Source organism: Podarcis erhardii (genome assembly GCF_964252035.2).
Source record: "Podarcis erhardii genome assembly, chromosome: 14".
Classification (NCBI taxonomy): Eukaryota; Metazoa; Chordata; class Lepidosauria; order Squamata; family Lacertidae; genus Podarcis; species Podarcis erhardii.
The window spans coordinates 41,930,589-41,947,668 of record NC_138503.1 but is presented as its reverse complement, the minus strand read 5'-3'; the positions used below and the strand labels follow the sequence as shown (position 1 = coordinate 41,947,668).

The 17,080-nt window shown below is 43.9% G+C and overlaps 1 protein-coding gene across 3 annotated transcripts in view; it reads right to left on the bottom strand.

The window, feature by feature from the left end:
* VWA3A (von Willebrand factor A domain containing 3A) overlaps positions 1–15,052 on the bottom strand; it is a 51,400-nt gene extending 36,348 nt beyond the window's left edge. For 2 of the 3 annotated variants that reach the window (XM_081839562.1, XM_081839564.1), the window contains exons 1-8: positions 14,579–15,052; positions 11,694–11,768; positions 11,091–11,162; positions 8,591–8,711; positions 7,897–8,021; positions 7,747–7,821; positions 3,334–3,388; positions 377–475 (exon numbers count right to left, since the gene is read on the bottom strand). In XM_081839562.1, coding sequence (XP_081695688.1) covers positions 377–475; positions 3,334–3,388; positions 7,747–7,821; positions 7,897–8,021; positions 8,591–8,711; positions 11,091–11,162; positions 11,694–11,755 — 609 coding nt within the window. In that variant the 5' untranslated portion in view covers positions 11,756–11,768; positions 14,579–15,052. The remainder of the gene's footprint in view (positions 1–376; positions 476–3,333; positions 3,389–7,746; positions 7,822–7,896; positions 8,022–8,590; positions 8,712–11,090; positions 11,163–11,693; positions 11,769–14,578) is intronic. The other variant, XM_081839563.1, reaches the window with a different exon arrangement.
* Positions 15,053–17,080: the final 2,028 nt, after the last annotated feature.

Sequence of the window (17,080 nt, the reverse complement as noted above, 5' to 3'; positions counted from 1 at the left end):
TTGTCCTACTTAAGTATAAACCTTTCGAAATTAATTGTCATGACTAGTTTGGGTTGATTAATTTCAATGGTTATATAAAATTAAGTTCTCCTCATCCATTAGGATTAATGAACATAAGTTAGTAATGTCCATTTATTTCAATGGGTCTACTAAAACTCATTTGAATGCAGTACGACTATATATTTCCCTACTCAGGCCTCAAAGATACAGGCTGATAGAAATGTGAAGGAAATTAGACAAAAAGGCCGTGACTTGCCCAAGGCTTCCTACAGAGCATCATAGCCAATCGAACTCACATTTCGCCAGCCCAAAATGCTACCCACAAGTACATCATCATCTCTGATATTAAGTTAGCGAGTGCTTCAATAACATTTACCAGAAGATCTCTTTGGAAATCCTGTAGTCTCGGTCCACAACTTACATCTGATGTGTCAATCAGAACTCCAACTTTATCCCCACGGATCATACCAAATATCTGGTAGGGGGAGAAAAAACAAAACAAAAGGAATGTTAAGGGGCGGCTCCCAGTGGTCCAGTGCCAGGAGTGAACCAACAGAGGGCAACCTGCTCCCAAAGGAAGGATGCTCCCGTTGGGATAGTGCATTTTTGGGATCACATGGGTTGAGGTTTCACACACAAGGGGTTCCCAAACACATGTCTATTAGACCCCATGTTAACAGGGCACTGTTCTGAAGGGAAATATAATAAGAATGGAAACTGTTAACACTTTTTAGGAGAGAGGAAATTGCTCAAAAGACTTCGAGACTGCGAGAAGCCAAGTTACAGGGAACCAGGCAGAGGGCCTTCTCGGTAGTGGCACCCACCCAGTGGAACGCCCTCCCACCAGATGTCAAAGAGAACAACAACTACCAGACTTTTAGAAGACATCTGAAGGCAGCCCTGTTTAGGGAAGCTTTATTTTTATTTTTTTAAAATCATGTTTATTAGAATTTCCAGAAAAATCCAAAATATAAAAGAAAAAAGAAAAAAGAAAGAAAGAAAGAAACATTTGCATTTAGGCCTTGCTTTCATTAACATCTTTCCTGGACTTCCCCACCCCGCCCCCTCTTGTATTCCATTTCCATTAAGTTAGTTCCACAAGTTCTTACCCCAAATTTTAAGCTTATTATAATTGGCCCAATATTCAATTTAATTCATCTTATATGACCACTTTCCCTTTAAATTCCACCGTCCTTCAACTTAAAAAAAATTCCCCCCCTAAGATCGACCCCTGTTCCCTTCCACGAACTCCCCTCTTTAATACACAGAACAGAACGAAATAAAAAATAAAGAAAACATAGTTCAGAATATAGTTTTACACCCTTTGGATTCCGAATTTCCCTCCCCCATTTCCCGGTTTCGATTCCCAATGTCCATCAATCTATCTACTGTCATCCTGGAGACCCCACATCCATGTCCAAATCTCTCTCAGCTCCACTTTGCCGTCTTTTTAGTAGTCTTTGCCATCTTTTTAATAGTCTTTAGTTTCAAACCCCCAATCTTGGAAAAGCTTTATCTCAAGAAGGTCCATTTTTCTTCCATCCAGATCTCTGTATTCAAGAGTAAAACTCAAATTTTGTTTCTTAATCCTTTTAAGTCTGGATGTCCCAAATGCTCCCACTTCCAGCTTAGTCCAATTCTTGTTGTTCTCTTTCCTCACTTTCCTCAGGTTTCTTTTCCTGTTCCGCTGCAAAAACATTCTAATTCCAAAAGCTTCTAGTTCCTCTACAGAGGCTTTATTTATTTATTCAGGAACAAAAACTTGCGTCAAGTCCCTTCCATTCTTCAATAGATATATCTATTGTCTCCTTTAGTGTAGAGACCTCTGTAGACAAAATAATGTTTCGTTTTTGCAGCTTTCCCAGGAGATAAAAAGTCCTGTTCAATTCCACGAGTATTTTTCCACTTACAACGATTCTTGTAGTGTCCCAAAGCTCCCTCTAGAGGGATTATAGTAACTTAGTTTCCTTCCAGATCACACCCAAAAGTCAAACTAACTTGTTATTCCTTGTTTTCAACAATTTATATCCAAATTGTAGCGAATCTAACCGGCAAAGTCATCGTAACAAAGTTCTCCTTTTATTCTCCAACTTTGACAGCTACATTGACAGCTGTCAAAATTTCTATATCTCCTCACCAGGCTCTCTCATGGATCACTCCCGGTTCCCGGGGGGTTGCACTTTAGCTCACACAATCCACTTTTCTCCTCCAGCACAATCTTGTAGTTTCCCGTCGTGAAATTAATAGCTTTTATCAATAAAAAACAGACCCTTCTCTCGATCTTAGTTGTCAGATCCTTGCTTTAAATCATCTACAACAGGGGGGAGACGGACTTCCTTTTTGCACCTCCCCCGCTCGTTCCGAATTAAAAAAAATTATTTCCTTTTAAATACGATTTCCCAATTACTCACGGGTTGTTATTTTTAGTCCAAATTTTCAATGGAAGAAGTCAGCGCTCTCCGTCGAATGGCATGCGGCTTCACTCGGCAGGGGAAGCGGAGGACTCATAGCACCACACCACCCCCCGCCCCCCGCTCCGTAGCCTTTAAAAAGGCTCCTTCGCAGGTCGGGGGCGCAAACGGTGCCCGCCGAGTCACCAGGTCCATGGGCTTCTGCGCCCATGGTTTTTGAGGGTCCCCGCGTCGCCGGCGCGGCGGGACCCAACCCCTGCTGAGCAGACTCCCTCCGGAGCTCGGAGGGAGTCCGCCATTCGGTGATGGCGCCAACCCGGAAGTCCCCTGTTTAGGGAAGCTTTAAATGTTTAATAGGTTATAGGTTTTAATATTCCATTGGAAGCCACCCAGAGTGACTGGGGAAACCTAGCCAGATGGGCGGGGTATAAATAATATATTATTATTATTATTATTATTATTATTATTATTATTATTATTCCAATGATGTACAAATGCCTCTAGTCAAGCAGTCCAAAGTTGTCAAGATCCTGGCTGAAATCCCAAATCGTGCTCTTCTTTTGCTTTGCATTTCCTCTTGGCCGGAGCTGCAGAGACCAAAATGATCTACAGGAGCTGCTGCTGTTCCTCCCTGCCCCTTGCTGGTCAGACTACAAATTTGCTAGTGCCACTTGCCACAACTTCATTTTTGTGATGCATAAACAGTGTCCTTTAGGTTAGGCGTAAGGAACCTGTTCCCCATCAGATATTGCTGGTTCTTCTCTTCCGTCATCCATGACCATCGGCCGTGTTGTCGGAGGCTGATGGGAGTTGGAGTCCAGCATGACCTATGGTCATGGATGATGGGAGATAGAGATCAGCAATATCTGGAGAGCCACAAGACCCTCACCACAGCTTTAAGTGAACAAATTGTGCACAGTACCTTCCTGCTATCCTGCAGCAGCCACTCAATGCGTCTGTCATAGAGAGCAATAGTTCTGTGGGTGGGTGGGTGGGAAACAGAAGAAATGCAGTTAGTGCAATAAAAATTATAAGATATTGCAATGGTGTTAAGAGATGAATTTCCACCTTTCTTATTCTAAATTCAAGTGGGAGAACATAAGATAGGGTTACCAGACGTCCCCAGTTCCCAGGGACAGTCCCCAGCTTTGCAAATCTGTCCCTGGGAAACATGGCAGCGGCAGCCTCAGCAGCCCGGAGCCAGCCTGGTAGCACAGCTGGCTCTGGCTGGCTGCGGGCTGCTGACTGCCGCTACCGCCGCCACTGCCGAAGGGGAACCAGGGATGTCTGGCAGTACAGATCTCCTGCCCCCTTTCCCCTTTGTTTTGACTGATGGGGGAGGCTTGGGAGTTGCAGACGGGCAAGGTGCACGATTCCTCTGCCGGGCAAGGTGCAAATCCCCTCTTTCGCACCCTGTGAAACATAAATGAGCAGTCTTTAAAAAAACTGGGCAACAGCGCACCACCCACCCATGACTCCCGAGCCTCCCCCAATCTCCTGCCCCCTTCCCCATTTGTTTTGACAGATAAGGGGAGGCTTGGGAGCCACAGGCGGGCAGCCATTGCCCAGTTTTTTTAATAAACTCTGCGCATTTATGTTTCAAAGGGTGCGAAAGAAGGGCTTTGCACCTTTATACAATATGCATGTCTGCTTGGGCCCAGGGTCTTTTGCCTCACCATCCCCACTACTGACTCCCTGTTGCTACTCAGCTTCATAAAAAAGGGGGGGGGGTCCCCAGATTCATTGAAAAAAATCTGGTAACCATAACATAAGAGGTCGTAGCTTCTTCACTGGTGGCACTAGTGGAATGCCCTTCTGACATGCGAGAGGCTGTATCCACATTGGCGTTCCACCAGTTCCTGCACACACACAGAGGAAACATGGGAACGTGGGTAAGCTGCCCTGTATCAGCTCAGACCGCTGGGTCCATATAGCTCAGTATTGTCTATAATAATAGCAGCAACTCTCCAGTGTTTCAGACAAGTCATCCCCAGCCCATCCTGGAGAGGCTGGGGATTGAACCTGCAACCTTTCCCATGCAAGGCAGATGCTCTGTCACTGAGCTACAGCCCTTCCCCAGCTGCAATCCTTCCCCTGAACTTGAACTTCCTGACCTAATTTTTCGCATGGTATTTTAACTGTTTTAATAGTGACGCTTTCTAACTGGCTTGCCTTAGCATATATTTTAGGTACAGGTGTTTTCAAATGCTCTGACTGGTTTGTTTTATTGTGCGGTCTTATTCTATTTGGGTTTTATAAATTGATTCTGCACTTCTAAATCACCCAGGCTGTGTACACACTGAACCTTTAAAGCATATTCAAAACACTTCCTTTCTCTCAAAGGAAACTGTGGTTTCTCCCTCACAGAGTTACAATTCCCAGCAAGCTTTAGCAAACTACAGTGCCCAGAATTCTTTCCTGGAAACCTTCTTTTGTGTCTGGTTTCTTTAGTTCTCCATCTAGCCCAATATTGTCAATTGGCAACGACTCTCACATTGTTTTCATTTGTGACACAAGATCAGAGGCCATATTATTAACTTTCTTTTTTAAAAACCCCCACAGTTGGCTGGCCAAAAAACTGCTTAATTAATTAAAGACACCAGACCTTCACAAAAGGGATCAGCAGTGTATGCGCATGCATTTTAATTAATGGCTATTTGGAAATAAAGCATAATGAAATGAATAGAGAGACAGAGGGATCAGCTGCAAAAGCAAGGCAGGTCCTCTCGCTCAATTTACTCACTGAGGATAAATTTAATTCCACCTTGGCAGGGTCAATGTTTGAAAATAAAGATTTATTGACACCAAAAGAAAGATAGCGCTTAGTAAAATGTTTTAGAGATCAGAGCCGTTCTGATTTCATCCTTGCTAATAATAATTTTACCACCATTTCTAGGATGGTTGGAGAAAACTCAGCATTCTTTCATGAGCCCCACAAGGTTGTCAAGACTGGGCTTGAGTTGGCAGGCTCTGATGGAAGAGGAGGAGGAGGAGGAAGAAGAAGAAACAGGGTTGAATTGTGAGAGTCTATGGTAGGAGGGTGGCGCTGTGGGTTAAACCACAGAGCCTAGGACTTGCCGATCAGAAGGTCAGCGGTTCGAATCCCCACGACGGGGTGAGCTCCCGTTGCTCGGTCCCTGCTCCTGCCAACCTAGCAGTTCAAAAGCACGTCAAAGTGCAAGTAGATAAATAGGTATCGCTCCGGCGGGAAGGTAAACGTAAATGAAGGTACCTTCCAGTGGGAAGGTAAACGAAGGTAAACATTTCCATGTGCTGCTCTGGTTCTCCAGAAGCGGCTTAGTCATGCTGGCCACATGACCCGGAAGCTGTACGCCAGCTCCCTTGGCCAATAAAGCGAGATGAGCGCCACAACCCCAGAGTCGGTCATGACTGGACCTAATGGTCAGGGGTCCCTTTACCTTTACCTAAGGTAGGAGGACAGGGTTAATGCCCTTTCCACCTTGACTTCAGTCACTTCAGGGATGCTGGCTCTCCCCTCTGACCTTCCTGAGAAGTGGGAAGCCTCAGCAAAGGATCAGGAGGGCTCTGACCAGCCAATGAGGGAGACCAAATAGGAGGAAGCAGTGAGTGATTAGGAGTCTGTGCAGGAGAGTGCAGTCTTGTCACCTAGAACTGCCACTGCAGATGAGAGCAGGCCTGCCCACCCTAACAGAGTGCACACTTACAATCCTGATATTCCCATAAGGCACGAGAGACTCAAGAATGAGTGTGCTATGCCTTATCTATAAAAGCTTGGCAGGAGGGGGGAGAGATTTGTTGGGACATCTTCGATGCTTCTGCCCAGTTCTGAACTCCTTGCCCAGGTCCTGAACTCCTGGATCATGACTCTCGAGCACTGTATCTGCTGCTGAGCCTGTACCATTCCTTGCCTAAATAAATATCTATTTCTTACTTCCACTTAAGAGCTTCTGTCTGCATGTGCTGGGCAGGAGCCAGGACTCATTCACCAGAAACTAATCTGAAATGAGCTTTTTGTTTTATTCAAAGCTAACTGCGGCCCTCAAAGTCTATTATTACGACTTGTTAAAATTTAATTGTTTAGAAAACAGATCACTCTCCCTTCCTGCGGTTTCTAGCCACAGGAATTCAACAGCATACTGCTTCTGATCATGGAGGGAGAGCCTGGGTATTGTGGCTAGTAGTAGTCTTTTCCCCCTGTGAATATTTCTAATCCTCTTTTTAAAGCCATCCAAGTTAAGACCATCACTGCCTCTCGTGGAAGCTCAGAGAACAACAACACATTCCCCTTGCTCAGAGAAAGGTCTGTAAAGGGGAAGGAAACTGTGGATCAGACTTCTTGCCCATTTAATCCCGTGTTCTCTGTTCTGAATGGGCACCAGCTGTCTGGGTTCTCAGTCAGAGAATGACTTTCCTGCTATCTGATTCTTTTATCTGGAAATGCCTGGGGATTGGAGCTGGGACCTTCTGCCAGGAGCAGATTTAGGGGAGAACTGTTGAGAATTTCCATTCCATCTTAAGGAGCACACTTGCGTGTCACATGTCTGTTTACATTCCAGCGAGAGTCAACATGTTTCTTTGTCCTGATTTATGATTAATAAATCTGTAGTTGTGGTATGCTTTCACAAGCCTCACGCCTATTCTGTGTGCGGAGTTTGATCTGCTGATAGTGTGCCCTGGCTTTGAAGCCTGGGTCGCTGGTTTACATTGGCGCAGAGGCTGATGGGTCTTCGCAGCAGGACGGCTGGAAGGAGACGGCCCAGCTGGGGCTAGCCAGCTGGCCTTTCAGTCCTCTGCATGTCAACAAGAACAACTGGTTTGGTCACACTGGGCACAGAGCCTTGAGGGTGCTGCAACAATGATTCAGAATGGAAGGCGAGAGGGTGAGGGGGCTGAATTTCAGCACTGCACATTGCATAGGTGAAATTTGAGGCCTCAAGGTCTGCCCCTGCTTCTACATTCCAATCAGAGGAGTTAGCACTATCCCAATATGGATGTTGCATGGAATGGAAGGTTCTGTCGATTTCAGCTCTCTGATCCTCATTTTTCCAATCTTAAATTCAGTTCTCCACATATTCTGCAGCAATTTGCATTAAAAAAAAATACACTATACACAATATTGAGTTTTTATGCACATTTCCTCCTAATGTTGTTTGATTGGAGAACCACATTGCAAAATCTGGATACATGTGAATCTCACAAAATGGCTGTGTTTAGGTTCTCATATTGTTTTGGAAAACATGGATTTGATTGATTTGGCTTTAGATGCACACTGAACTGGATTTCTCCCCCATTCCTAGATTTGACCATAAACAGATGCAAACCAGAGAGGGGACACATTTCTGGGGATACTTACTTACGCAACTCAGATTCAAAATAGTTAACAGACTCCTTAGTAAATTCAATACTCTCTGTTGGATCATCTGGATTTCTAAAAAGGAAACATCGAAAGATGAATGAAAAGAGCAGACATGACCAGCTTGGAACAACATGACCTCATACTTACACCACAATGCTGCCCTTCTTCATTAGATCATTGAATGAGAGTTGCAAGGGTTTTAAACCATAGACTTGAATCCAGTCATCTGTGGACTTCAACCCAGCAAACAGCATTGCTGTATCCTTAAGTCTCTGTTGACCAAATGAGAAAAACGGGAGTTAAGAAAAAGCCATTCAGGGACGGAAAGCATGCACTTCAAGTTGTCAGAGCACATGGCTGTAGCAAGAATTTACTTTTGCACTACTTGTTTGTTACCCGGGTGAGGGATCACCTTTTAAATAAAAACAAGGAAGCAGGAGAATGACAGCAAGCCCAACATATCCAGCAGGAACCCAGTTTATTAAAGACTTCACTTATTGCCTAAAAACACTGATGGGTGGGAGCAGTCAGTCCAACTCCCACCCTTCCTCTCAAAGGAACCCAAGGCAGGAAACAGTAAGTGATTAAAAAATAAAACAATTCCAAGACAGATTGGGAAAGATCTCAATTTAAAAGAGTTGTTGGAAGAGCAAGGTTTTCAGTAGACACCAAAAAGACAACAGAGATGGGACCTTTCTCATATTCCAGAAGAGGGTGTTTCAGTGGGTTGGTGCCACCACATGAAAGGCCCTGTTCCCATGTTGTTTGCAACAGACCTCTACTGTTTCTACCATCCATGAAGAACAGGAGACAAGTGCACATAATACAGATATTGACTTACCAATAAATCCTGTGTCTGGTTGATATTGGTAACCAATAGTCCATCATCAGAGACTGCTGCAGAAACATTCCACAAAGATGGGCTTCCTTTTTGTAAAGTGGCATTTGATACTGAATGTACACTGGAGGGGGAAAGGGTTCTTATCATGCAACATTACAAAGCTAGTCATTTCCTTTCTTTTCTTTCTAAATGTGCTGACCTTTAAAGCCCTAAACGGCCTCGGTCCTGCATACCTGAAGGAGCGTCTCTACCCCCATTGTTCTACCCGACACTGAGATCCAGCACCAAGGGCCTTCTAGCAGTTCCCTCACTGTGAGCAGCCAAGTTACAGGGAACCAGGCAGAGGGCCTTCTCGGTAGTGGCGCCCTCCCTGTGGAACACCCTCCCACCAGATGTCAAAGAGAACAACAACTACCAGACCTTTAGAAGACATCTGAAGGCAGCCCTGTTTAGGGAAGCTTTTAATGTTTGATGTATTAGAGTATTTTAATAATTTTTTTGGAAGCCGCCCAGAGTGTCTGGGGAAGCCCAGCCAGATAGGTGGGGTACAAATAATAAATTATTATTATTATTACAGTGGTGCCTCGCAAGACGAAATTAATCCGTTCCGTGAGGCTCTTCGTATAGCGGTTTTTTCGTCTTGCGAAGCAAGCCCATTGACAGCTTAGCGGATTAGCGCTATTAGCAGTTTAGCGGCTTTTAGCGGATCGGCTGATAAGCGGCTTATCAGCGGATCAGCTGATAAGCAGCTTATCAGCGGATCAGCTGATAAGCGGCTTAGCGGCTTAGGAAAAGGGGGGGAAAGGGGGGAAAAACTGCAGGAACTCGCAAGACATTTTCGTCTTGCGAAGCAAGCCCATAGGGAAATTCGTTTTGCGAAGTGCCTCCAAAACGGAAAACCCTTTCGTCTAGCGGGTTTTCCGTCTTGCGAGGCGTTCGTCTTGCGGGGCACCACTGTATTATTATTATTATTATTATTATTATTATTATTATTGGAATCTATTATTATTATTATTGTTATTGTTGTTTTGTTGTTGTTTTGTTGTTGTTGTTGTTGTTGTTGTTGTTGTTATTATTATTATTATTATTGGAAATCTGGGAAAATTTTCATGGGAGATCTTGCCTAGCCTCTTCTATGTATATTTAGTAAGCTAAAGAGCTGTGCACACGTATATGTGTTTCTGAGGGATAGGCACCCTAAAAAACTTAATTATAACTTTGATTTCAGATTTGACTAGTACTGCATTGATTCAAAATACACAATATGACTTGCCTTCATTCATTATGCTGCTAATAAATTTTATGAAATGATGTGTTTCTAAAAGCGGAAAGTTTTCCATGGAGAAATATAGCAGTAGCAAGTTTTCCACGATATGCAACTGCTTTAGTAGAGATGTAAACAGATAGTGTGTGCTCACCATGCGAGGACACTATTTCTCGTACATAACAGGCAAGTAGCAGATGGGTATTTTAACATGGTTTCTTCCTAGGAAAACTTGGGAAAGACTGTACTTTAAAAAGTGTGTGTGTTTATTTAAATTGTTTAATATATAAGCCACCCACCATTTAAAAAATACCATGGCAGTGTATTTAAACAGATATAACATTCAAAATGTGAAGCTAAAAACAGTGAATACAGTGGTACCTTGGTTTTAGAAGTTTATGAACTTGGTTTTAGAAGTTTATGAACTTGGATTAAGAACGCTGCAAACACAGAAGTGGGTGTTTTGGTTTGTGAACTTTGCCTTGGAATAAGAACATGTTTCACTCCCTGTTGAGTGTGTTCCATTTGTAAATTGAGTCCCCCGCTGCTATGGGAAAGCACACTTTGGTTTAAGAACGCTTTGGTTCTTCTGAAACGGATTAAGTTCATAAACCAAGGTACTGTATGCATTAAATTCATATTTAATATCAACAGGAACAATATCCAACATTGCTACCCTGAAAAGGCCTAGTTGCACCTAGACTATTTCTGGTGGAACAGACAAAAAAGCAGTCTATGAGACTGAGCAACAAATCAGGAAATATCTGGTTCAAATATCAACTCTCTGCTGCAAATTCACCAGGAAACCCTTTACGCAAGCTGCTATCTCTCAGCCCCATAACTGCCATGGGCGACCCCAGCCTTGCTGCTGGCACAGAATTGGTGCCAGTATCAGCTGAAATTGGTGGAGGAACTGGACATGGAGAGATTTTATTATCATCCCATTCATGAGATAAGCCAACAGGTGCAAGGCCAGCCAAGCCGGTTGCTGTGACAACGGCCCATCCATTGCTGTCTATATCAGTGAGTATGGCAAGTCAGATCATTAGTCAGTCTGTGAGTCTGACCTATGGATGGACTCCCTGCCTTCCACCCACTGTGCAAAGTTCTTATACCAAACCCTTGGTGATGAAATGAGGCAGCTACAAAAGCAGCGGCTGAACCTAGGTGGAACCTTCCAACTGTAAATAGTCTGCCCACCATATCCAACTTGTTCAAAAGCTACAAGTCACTTACCCAACTTTTTCCAAAAACTGCGCATCGTCCAGGAAACTTGCCACCTTCTTATGCTTTGACATATTGTCGGATCTTTTATTTATTTATTTTTTAAAAGAAGAAAGAAAGAAAAGAGCGCCTTTGAAAAAAGTAGCACTTTTTTGTTTTATTTTATTTTATTTTATTTTTATTGCCCTACAGTCCTTCTAGTATCCAGGGATGGAGGAAGCGGGGTGCAGTAGGAGTGGGCTGCCCCGGTGTCACCACTGGGGGGGGGGTGACAAAATGCCGAGCGGTACTCACCGTGGCACCTGCAGTGAGCCAGAGCCATGAGTCTCTCCTGGGAGAGAGGTGGTGGCTTGCGCGCCTTCAGGCTCCACGCTGCCCAAACGCCCACTGCCTCCCCCCCCCCCAGCTGTAGGGTGGCTGAGTGGGAGGAGGCAGGCAGACACCGGAGGCCCCGCGGTGCGCCCTGCCCCTATGGGTGCGCCACCCATAGGGCACTCAAGTGGCTTCCTCCGCCGCTGCTAGTATCACAAAGCAGCAGCAATTGCATTCTAATATTGTAATATGTAGGAGTCTGCCCACCGTATCCAACTTGTTCAAAAGCTACAAGTAGCTTACCCCACTTTTTCCAAGAATTGTGCATTGTCCAAGAAACTTGCCACTTTCTTCCCCTTCGACATATTGTTGGATCTTCTATTTTGTATTTTTTAAAAGAAAAGAAAAGAAAGGGAATAGCTGCTTTGAAACAATTAGCGCACCGTTTATTATTATTATCATTTGACCTACAGTCCTTTGAGTATCACAAAGCAGCAGCAACTGCATTTTAATATTGTAACATGTAGGGGACAGAACCTAATGCCCCTTCTTTTTAGATTTCTCATTACAAGATTGGCATGCATTTTTGTTGCATGGCTGAACTGGTCCTTCCCTTTTTGCCATAACACTGAGAAATTAGTGCTTTTAAAAAATTATTTAAATATAGTCTCTGCTGCTACCGGCCTCCTAGTGAGTTCTGTGCCATTTGAAAGCTTACATCTCTGGGGGAAAAATTGAGCCGCCATCTTCCTTTCAGCCACTTGGTAGATGCTAAGATTGCCTTTGCCCGTCCCTGAAGAGCTCAAGTTATACCATCCGTGAAAGAATGGCTGATAAGATTGCCCAAACAAGCAAGTCAACTCAGTGTTATGTGAGGGAGCAACTGATACACCATTTTCATTAACACGTCAGCCGGACACCGCTTATAGCTGAGTGGAATGAATGGGTCTGTTTTATTACTGAACGGAAACTTGATTTTGTAGGGCAGGAATGAGGAGCCTGTGGGCCAAATGTGGCTCACCATGCCCCTCTCTGTTTAGCCTTCGGGAATCTCTCTAGTCTAGCCACATTCCCTGCCACAGAATCATATAATGTTAAGAGTTGGAAGGGACACAAGGGTCATCTAGTCCAACCCCCTAAAATGCAGGAATATTTTGCCCAGTGTGGGGATCAAACCCACAACCCTGAGATTACCGGTAAATGAGTCTCATGGGCTATAAGCCCAGCACCCCCAGGATGCACCACTCCTTGAATGGAAAAGGCCTCCATTTTGCCTGGATGGAGGAGAGAGGGAGAGAGGGAGGTGCTACTGTGCAAAGATAAAAATTACATTTGTTGCTCTGCCCACTTTTGCCTCTGGTGCCACCCACAACTGGCATGTGGCCCTCAGAAGGTTGCCCAGAAGGAAATGTGGCCCTCAGACTGTAAAACAGGCTTCCTCAACCTCAGCCCTCCAGATGTTTTTGGCCTACAACTCCCATGATCCCTAGCTAGCAGGACCAGTGGCCAGGGATGATGGGAACTGTAGTCTCAAAACATCTGGAGGGCCGAGTTTGAGAAAGCCTGCTGTAAAGGTTCCCCACCCCTGTTGTAATTGAAATCAAGGTAAAAAGCTTAAAATTGGCTGTACAGATGATGACCTGCTTTAGCAAGGTGTGGTGCAGTGTTTAGACAGTTGGTCTAGGACCTACAGTAGGTTAGAGCATGGTGCTGATAATACCAAGGTTGCAGGTTCGATCCCCTTAGGGATAGCTGCATATTCCTGCATTGCAAGGGGTTGGACTAGATGATGCTCAGAGTCCCTTCCAATTCTACAATTCTATTATTCTACAGTAGGGCACCCCACTGTGGAACCAGGTAAAACTTATACAGTGGTACCTCTGGATACAAACGGGATCTGTTCCGGAGCCCCGTTCGCATCCAGAAGCAAACGTGACTAGCGATGGCGCGTTGCTTTTTGCCGCTTCTGTGCATGCGCACGACATCATTTTGAGCATCTGCGCATGTGCGAGCGGCGAAACCCGGAAGTAACGCGCTCTGTTACTTCCGGGTTGCCGCGGAGCGCAACTCGGACGCGCTCAACATGAAGCATATTCAACCCGAGGTATGACTGTAACTGCAAACAAACTGCGAGATGAATATCTAAATGACATAAAACAGAATAATATAAAATGGTATATTATAAAACACCAACGTGTTTCTTCTTCAGTGGTCTCTGGCACCCGTATGTACGGTATGTAGCAAACACACACACAAATGTAAATTCAGAACACTTCCATTCTGATGAAAGAAACAGGTAAAATATATACATAAACCCAAATAATTTAGGGCTTGATGTAGTCCTGATCAGACCATGGAATAATCTGAAATGCAGCATTTGTAGATGTAGGTTGAAATGCATTAGTCGCTTTATAACACACTTAGAATATTTCACTTTGCTTCTTTTGGACACCCAGAGTCCATTTTGTCCAGAACCAGCCAAAGATGACACAGAATAATGAAGCTATTTGAGTTCTCCAGAACTCCTAATCAGGCCAGATTTTGACAATGATTTCTTTTTTTTCCCTGAGAAGTGACAGCTAGAAATTCACAGTCCTAAGTATTTGTCACACTTGACAGGAAGAAACTTAAAAAGCAAGTCATTTTAAGGTGTAAGCTGGTATGCCACTCCAAACAAGGTTTTTAAAATAGAAAACGTACATGAGGTACATTTTTTACCGTTGTATTCTCTAAAATTAGTAAACATACCATAAAATGGAAAATGTGTATACTGCTTTTTTTTTTTTACCTCAATGGGAAATTATCAAAGCCATTCACATCATAAAACCTACAACAACATGCAGTAAATTAAAAAAAGTTCTATACGCAGTGAAGTTTTCTTATGATAGATTTTCGGTACATATGATGGATATATACTGTTTGAAAATCACACTAGATAAAACAACTCAGTTACAAGTATTCCCTCCACACCGGAGACACGGTGGATATCAGGTTTGAGACAAGAGCCCTGGGTAGTGACTGAAGAAAGGCACTTTGCACATACTCAGGGGCACAGTTTACTACTACCCTACACATGATGCTCTTCCAAACCAGTTTTGGAGCTAAGCACATCATCCCACAGGTCAGGACACCATTGCTCCTTCACATCCCAACCGCCCTTCCTCTGCTAGTGCAGCCTTGGGACTCACCAGCGACCGCTCACTCTGCCATGCATCTTCCCCTGTGCATGTAAAGCCAGGCTTTATCCAGGAGCAAACACTCCCCTGGCCTGAGCTGTGTTTTCGTTGCCAACGGCAACAGAAGCAACCATTCTCCATAGCGGATGGAGGGAGATGAAAGATCTGCAGGGGAAACACGGCTGCGTCTCAAGAGGCGCACGGCAAATTAATCTGCCTGAAAAGCAATTCATGTTTCTGTCTGGGGGCTTTTTATATACTCGGCCAAAAGAGAAAACCATGTGTAGGACCAAAAAAAGAGAGTATTTTGACACCTTTTAGAAGGAATGAGGAAGCTTTGGCCTTCCAGATGTGGCAGAACTACAACTCCCAGCAGCCTCAGCAAGCATGACCAATGGGCGAGGGGTGATGGGAGTTGCAGTTTGACAACATCTGGAGGGCCAAAGGTTCCCCACAGCCACATTTAAACAAGGGAGGCGAACCCTTGTCACTGTGTGACCTTTCAGGAGCCATTATCTCAGTGACGTGTGGGGCCACAAATGCGGGTTTTTGCCTTTGTTTTTTCTTTTTTCCTTTCTCCTCCTGTGATGAGGCTGCATTTTAATGTTTTAATGTTGTACTTTAATCTTGTTTTTAAGTTGTATTCAACCAACTTGTTTTTATTATTGGTTGTTAGCTGCCCTGAGCCCAGCCTTGGCTGGGGAGGGCGGGGTATAAATATAATAATAATAATAATAATAATAATAATAATAATAATAATAATAATAATAATAATTTGTACAAAAGCCTAGTTTCTACACATAAGACTTCCCTCTCTTTCCTTCATCCAGGCAAGCAAGAAGCCTGCTCAGAGTTCAAGGATGCATTCCTGCTGGGCAAGAAACTTTCAGAGAAAACGTGAAGCAGAAACAGTGAAGTGTGTGTGTGCAGCTTCAGAGGGTGTGACACCTGAGATTTCTGAGAGCCGCATTGAGAGGATTGGAGCGCTATACAGTATTCAGCCCCTGGGCATGAGGTTCCCAATTCTTGCCTTTGTAACTGACAGGATTTTTTGCATCAGAATTTTGGCAGATGTGCCAAGAACAGTAAATACATCTTCCCAGTGTGGTTCAGTGTGTTAGATTAAGACCTGAGAGACCAGGGTTCAAATCCCCACTCAGACATGAAGCTCACTGGTTGACCTCAGGCCAGTCAGTCTCAGCCTAACCTACCTCACAGGGTTGTTGTGAGGATAAAATAGGGAGAACTACGTACGCCGCCTTAAGCTCCTGGGAGGAAATGCAATAAAAACAAATTAAAAATGGGTTTTCTGTTGTCCCATTTGAAGTTAAAGGGGTACCACCCCCCTCCCCAAGCATGCTGCTATACTTCCCTCTCGTGTAATGTGGGCTCCTGAGTTTCCTCTCTGAAGGAGGGACAATTTAACAAAAAAGGACATTTCCAAGTGAATCCTTACAGCGCAAACAGGTCATAAAAATCAGATTTCTCTCTCTGTTTGGCAAGTCATTCCTCGTTGTTGCCTTCGCATCCACCCAGTCATGGGTATATATTTCAAACGTATTTGCTGTTTTTAACTGTTTTTAAATCATTTGGGCTGCTTCCAACTCTTATCTTTATCTTGAGATGATTCTTTAAAAGGAGATAAATAAATAAAACCCCTGGCTATTCCGCTGCTTCAAGTCCTGGAAGACCTGCTAGCCTGGAAGACCCTTGCTGGCCTTTTCCCACCTGGCCTGACCATCTCCAGTTATGAAAGTTGAGGCTGCTGAAGATTTTTCAGGCTGGGGTATGTTGCCGTTGCTGTTATTGATATTACCGGCACTTCGTGTCTTTATTTTTAGACCTTTTTATGTGGATTTATTCTTCAGTGTGGTTGTGTACTTCTCCAATGAGCTTTCTTTAGTTTATGACTTTTGTTATGCTTCTAATTGTGTATTTTTTCCCCATGTTGTATGGCACCTCAAGGATGGTTTTAACCAGTGCTTCCCCCCCCCCGGGGGGGGGGCATTTTGTGAATCTAAGTTTGGCCTCATTGAGGGGCAGTATTTCAATATGAGTAGGAAAATGAAAGTATCCCTAAACATTTTTTAGAGGAGAAAAAAGGCACTGGTTTTAACTATGGAAAGGTGGCATGCAAATAAAATGAGGTTTATGACAATGACATGCTGACAGTGTCTTCAGCACCAGGCAAAGTTTTAACCATCCCAGCCTTTCAAATAATTCAAAGTTTCCCAGTTCTGTTTCTAAATCTGTTTTAACTTTTGTGGTGAGTTTTTGTTTTCTTGTCATATTTATGTCCTGTTTGCCTCTTTATTTGGTATTTAACTTGCTTTTACTTTTTTTAAGGCTGTCAGAACACTTTCTGTTAGGAGGTTGTGTGTGTGTGTGCGCGCGCACACACACACACACACACACACACACACACACACACACACACACACAGTAAATAAATTATATGCAAGCAAAGGTTTCAGTTATATACCACCCTAAAAATAAAATCAAAATCAAACCAGA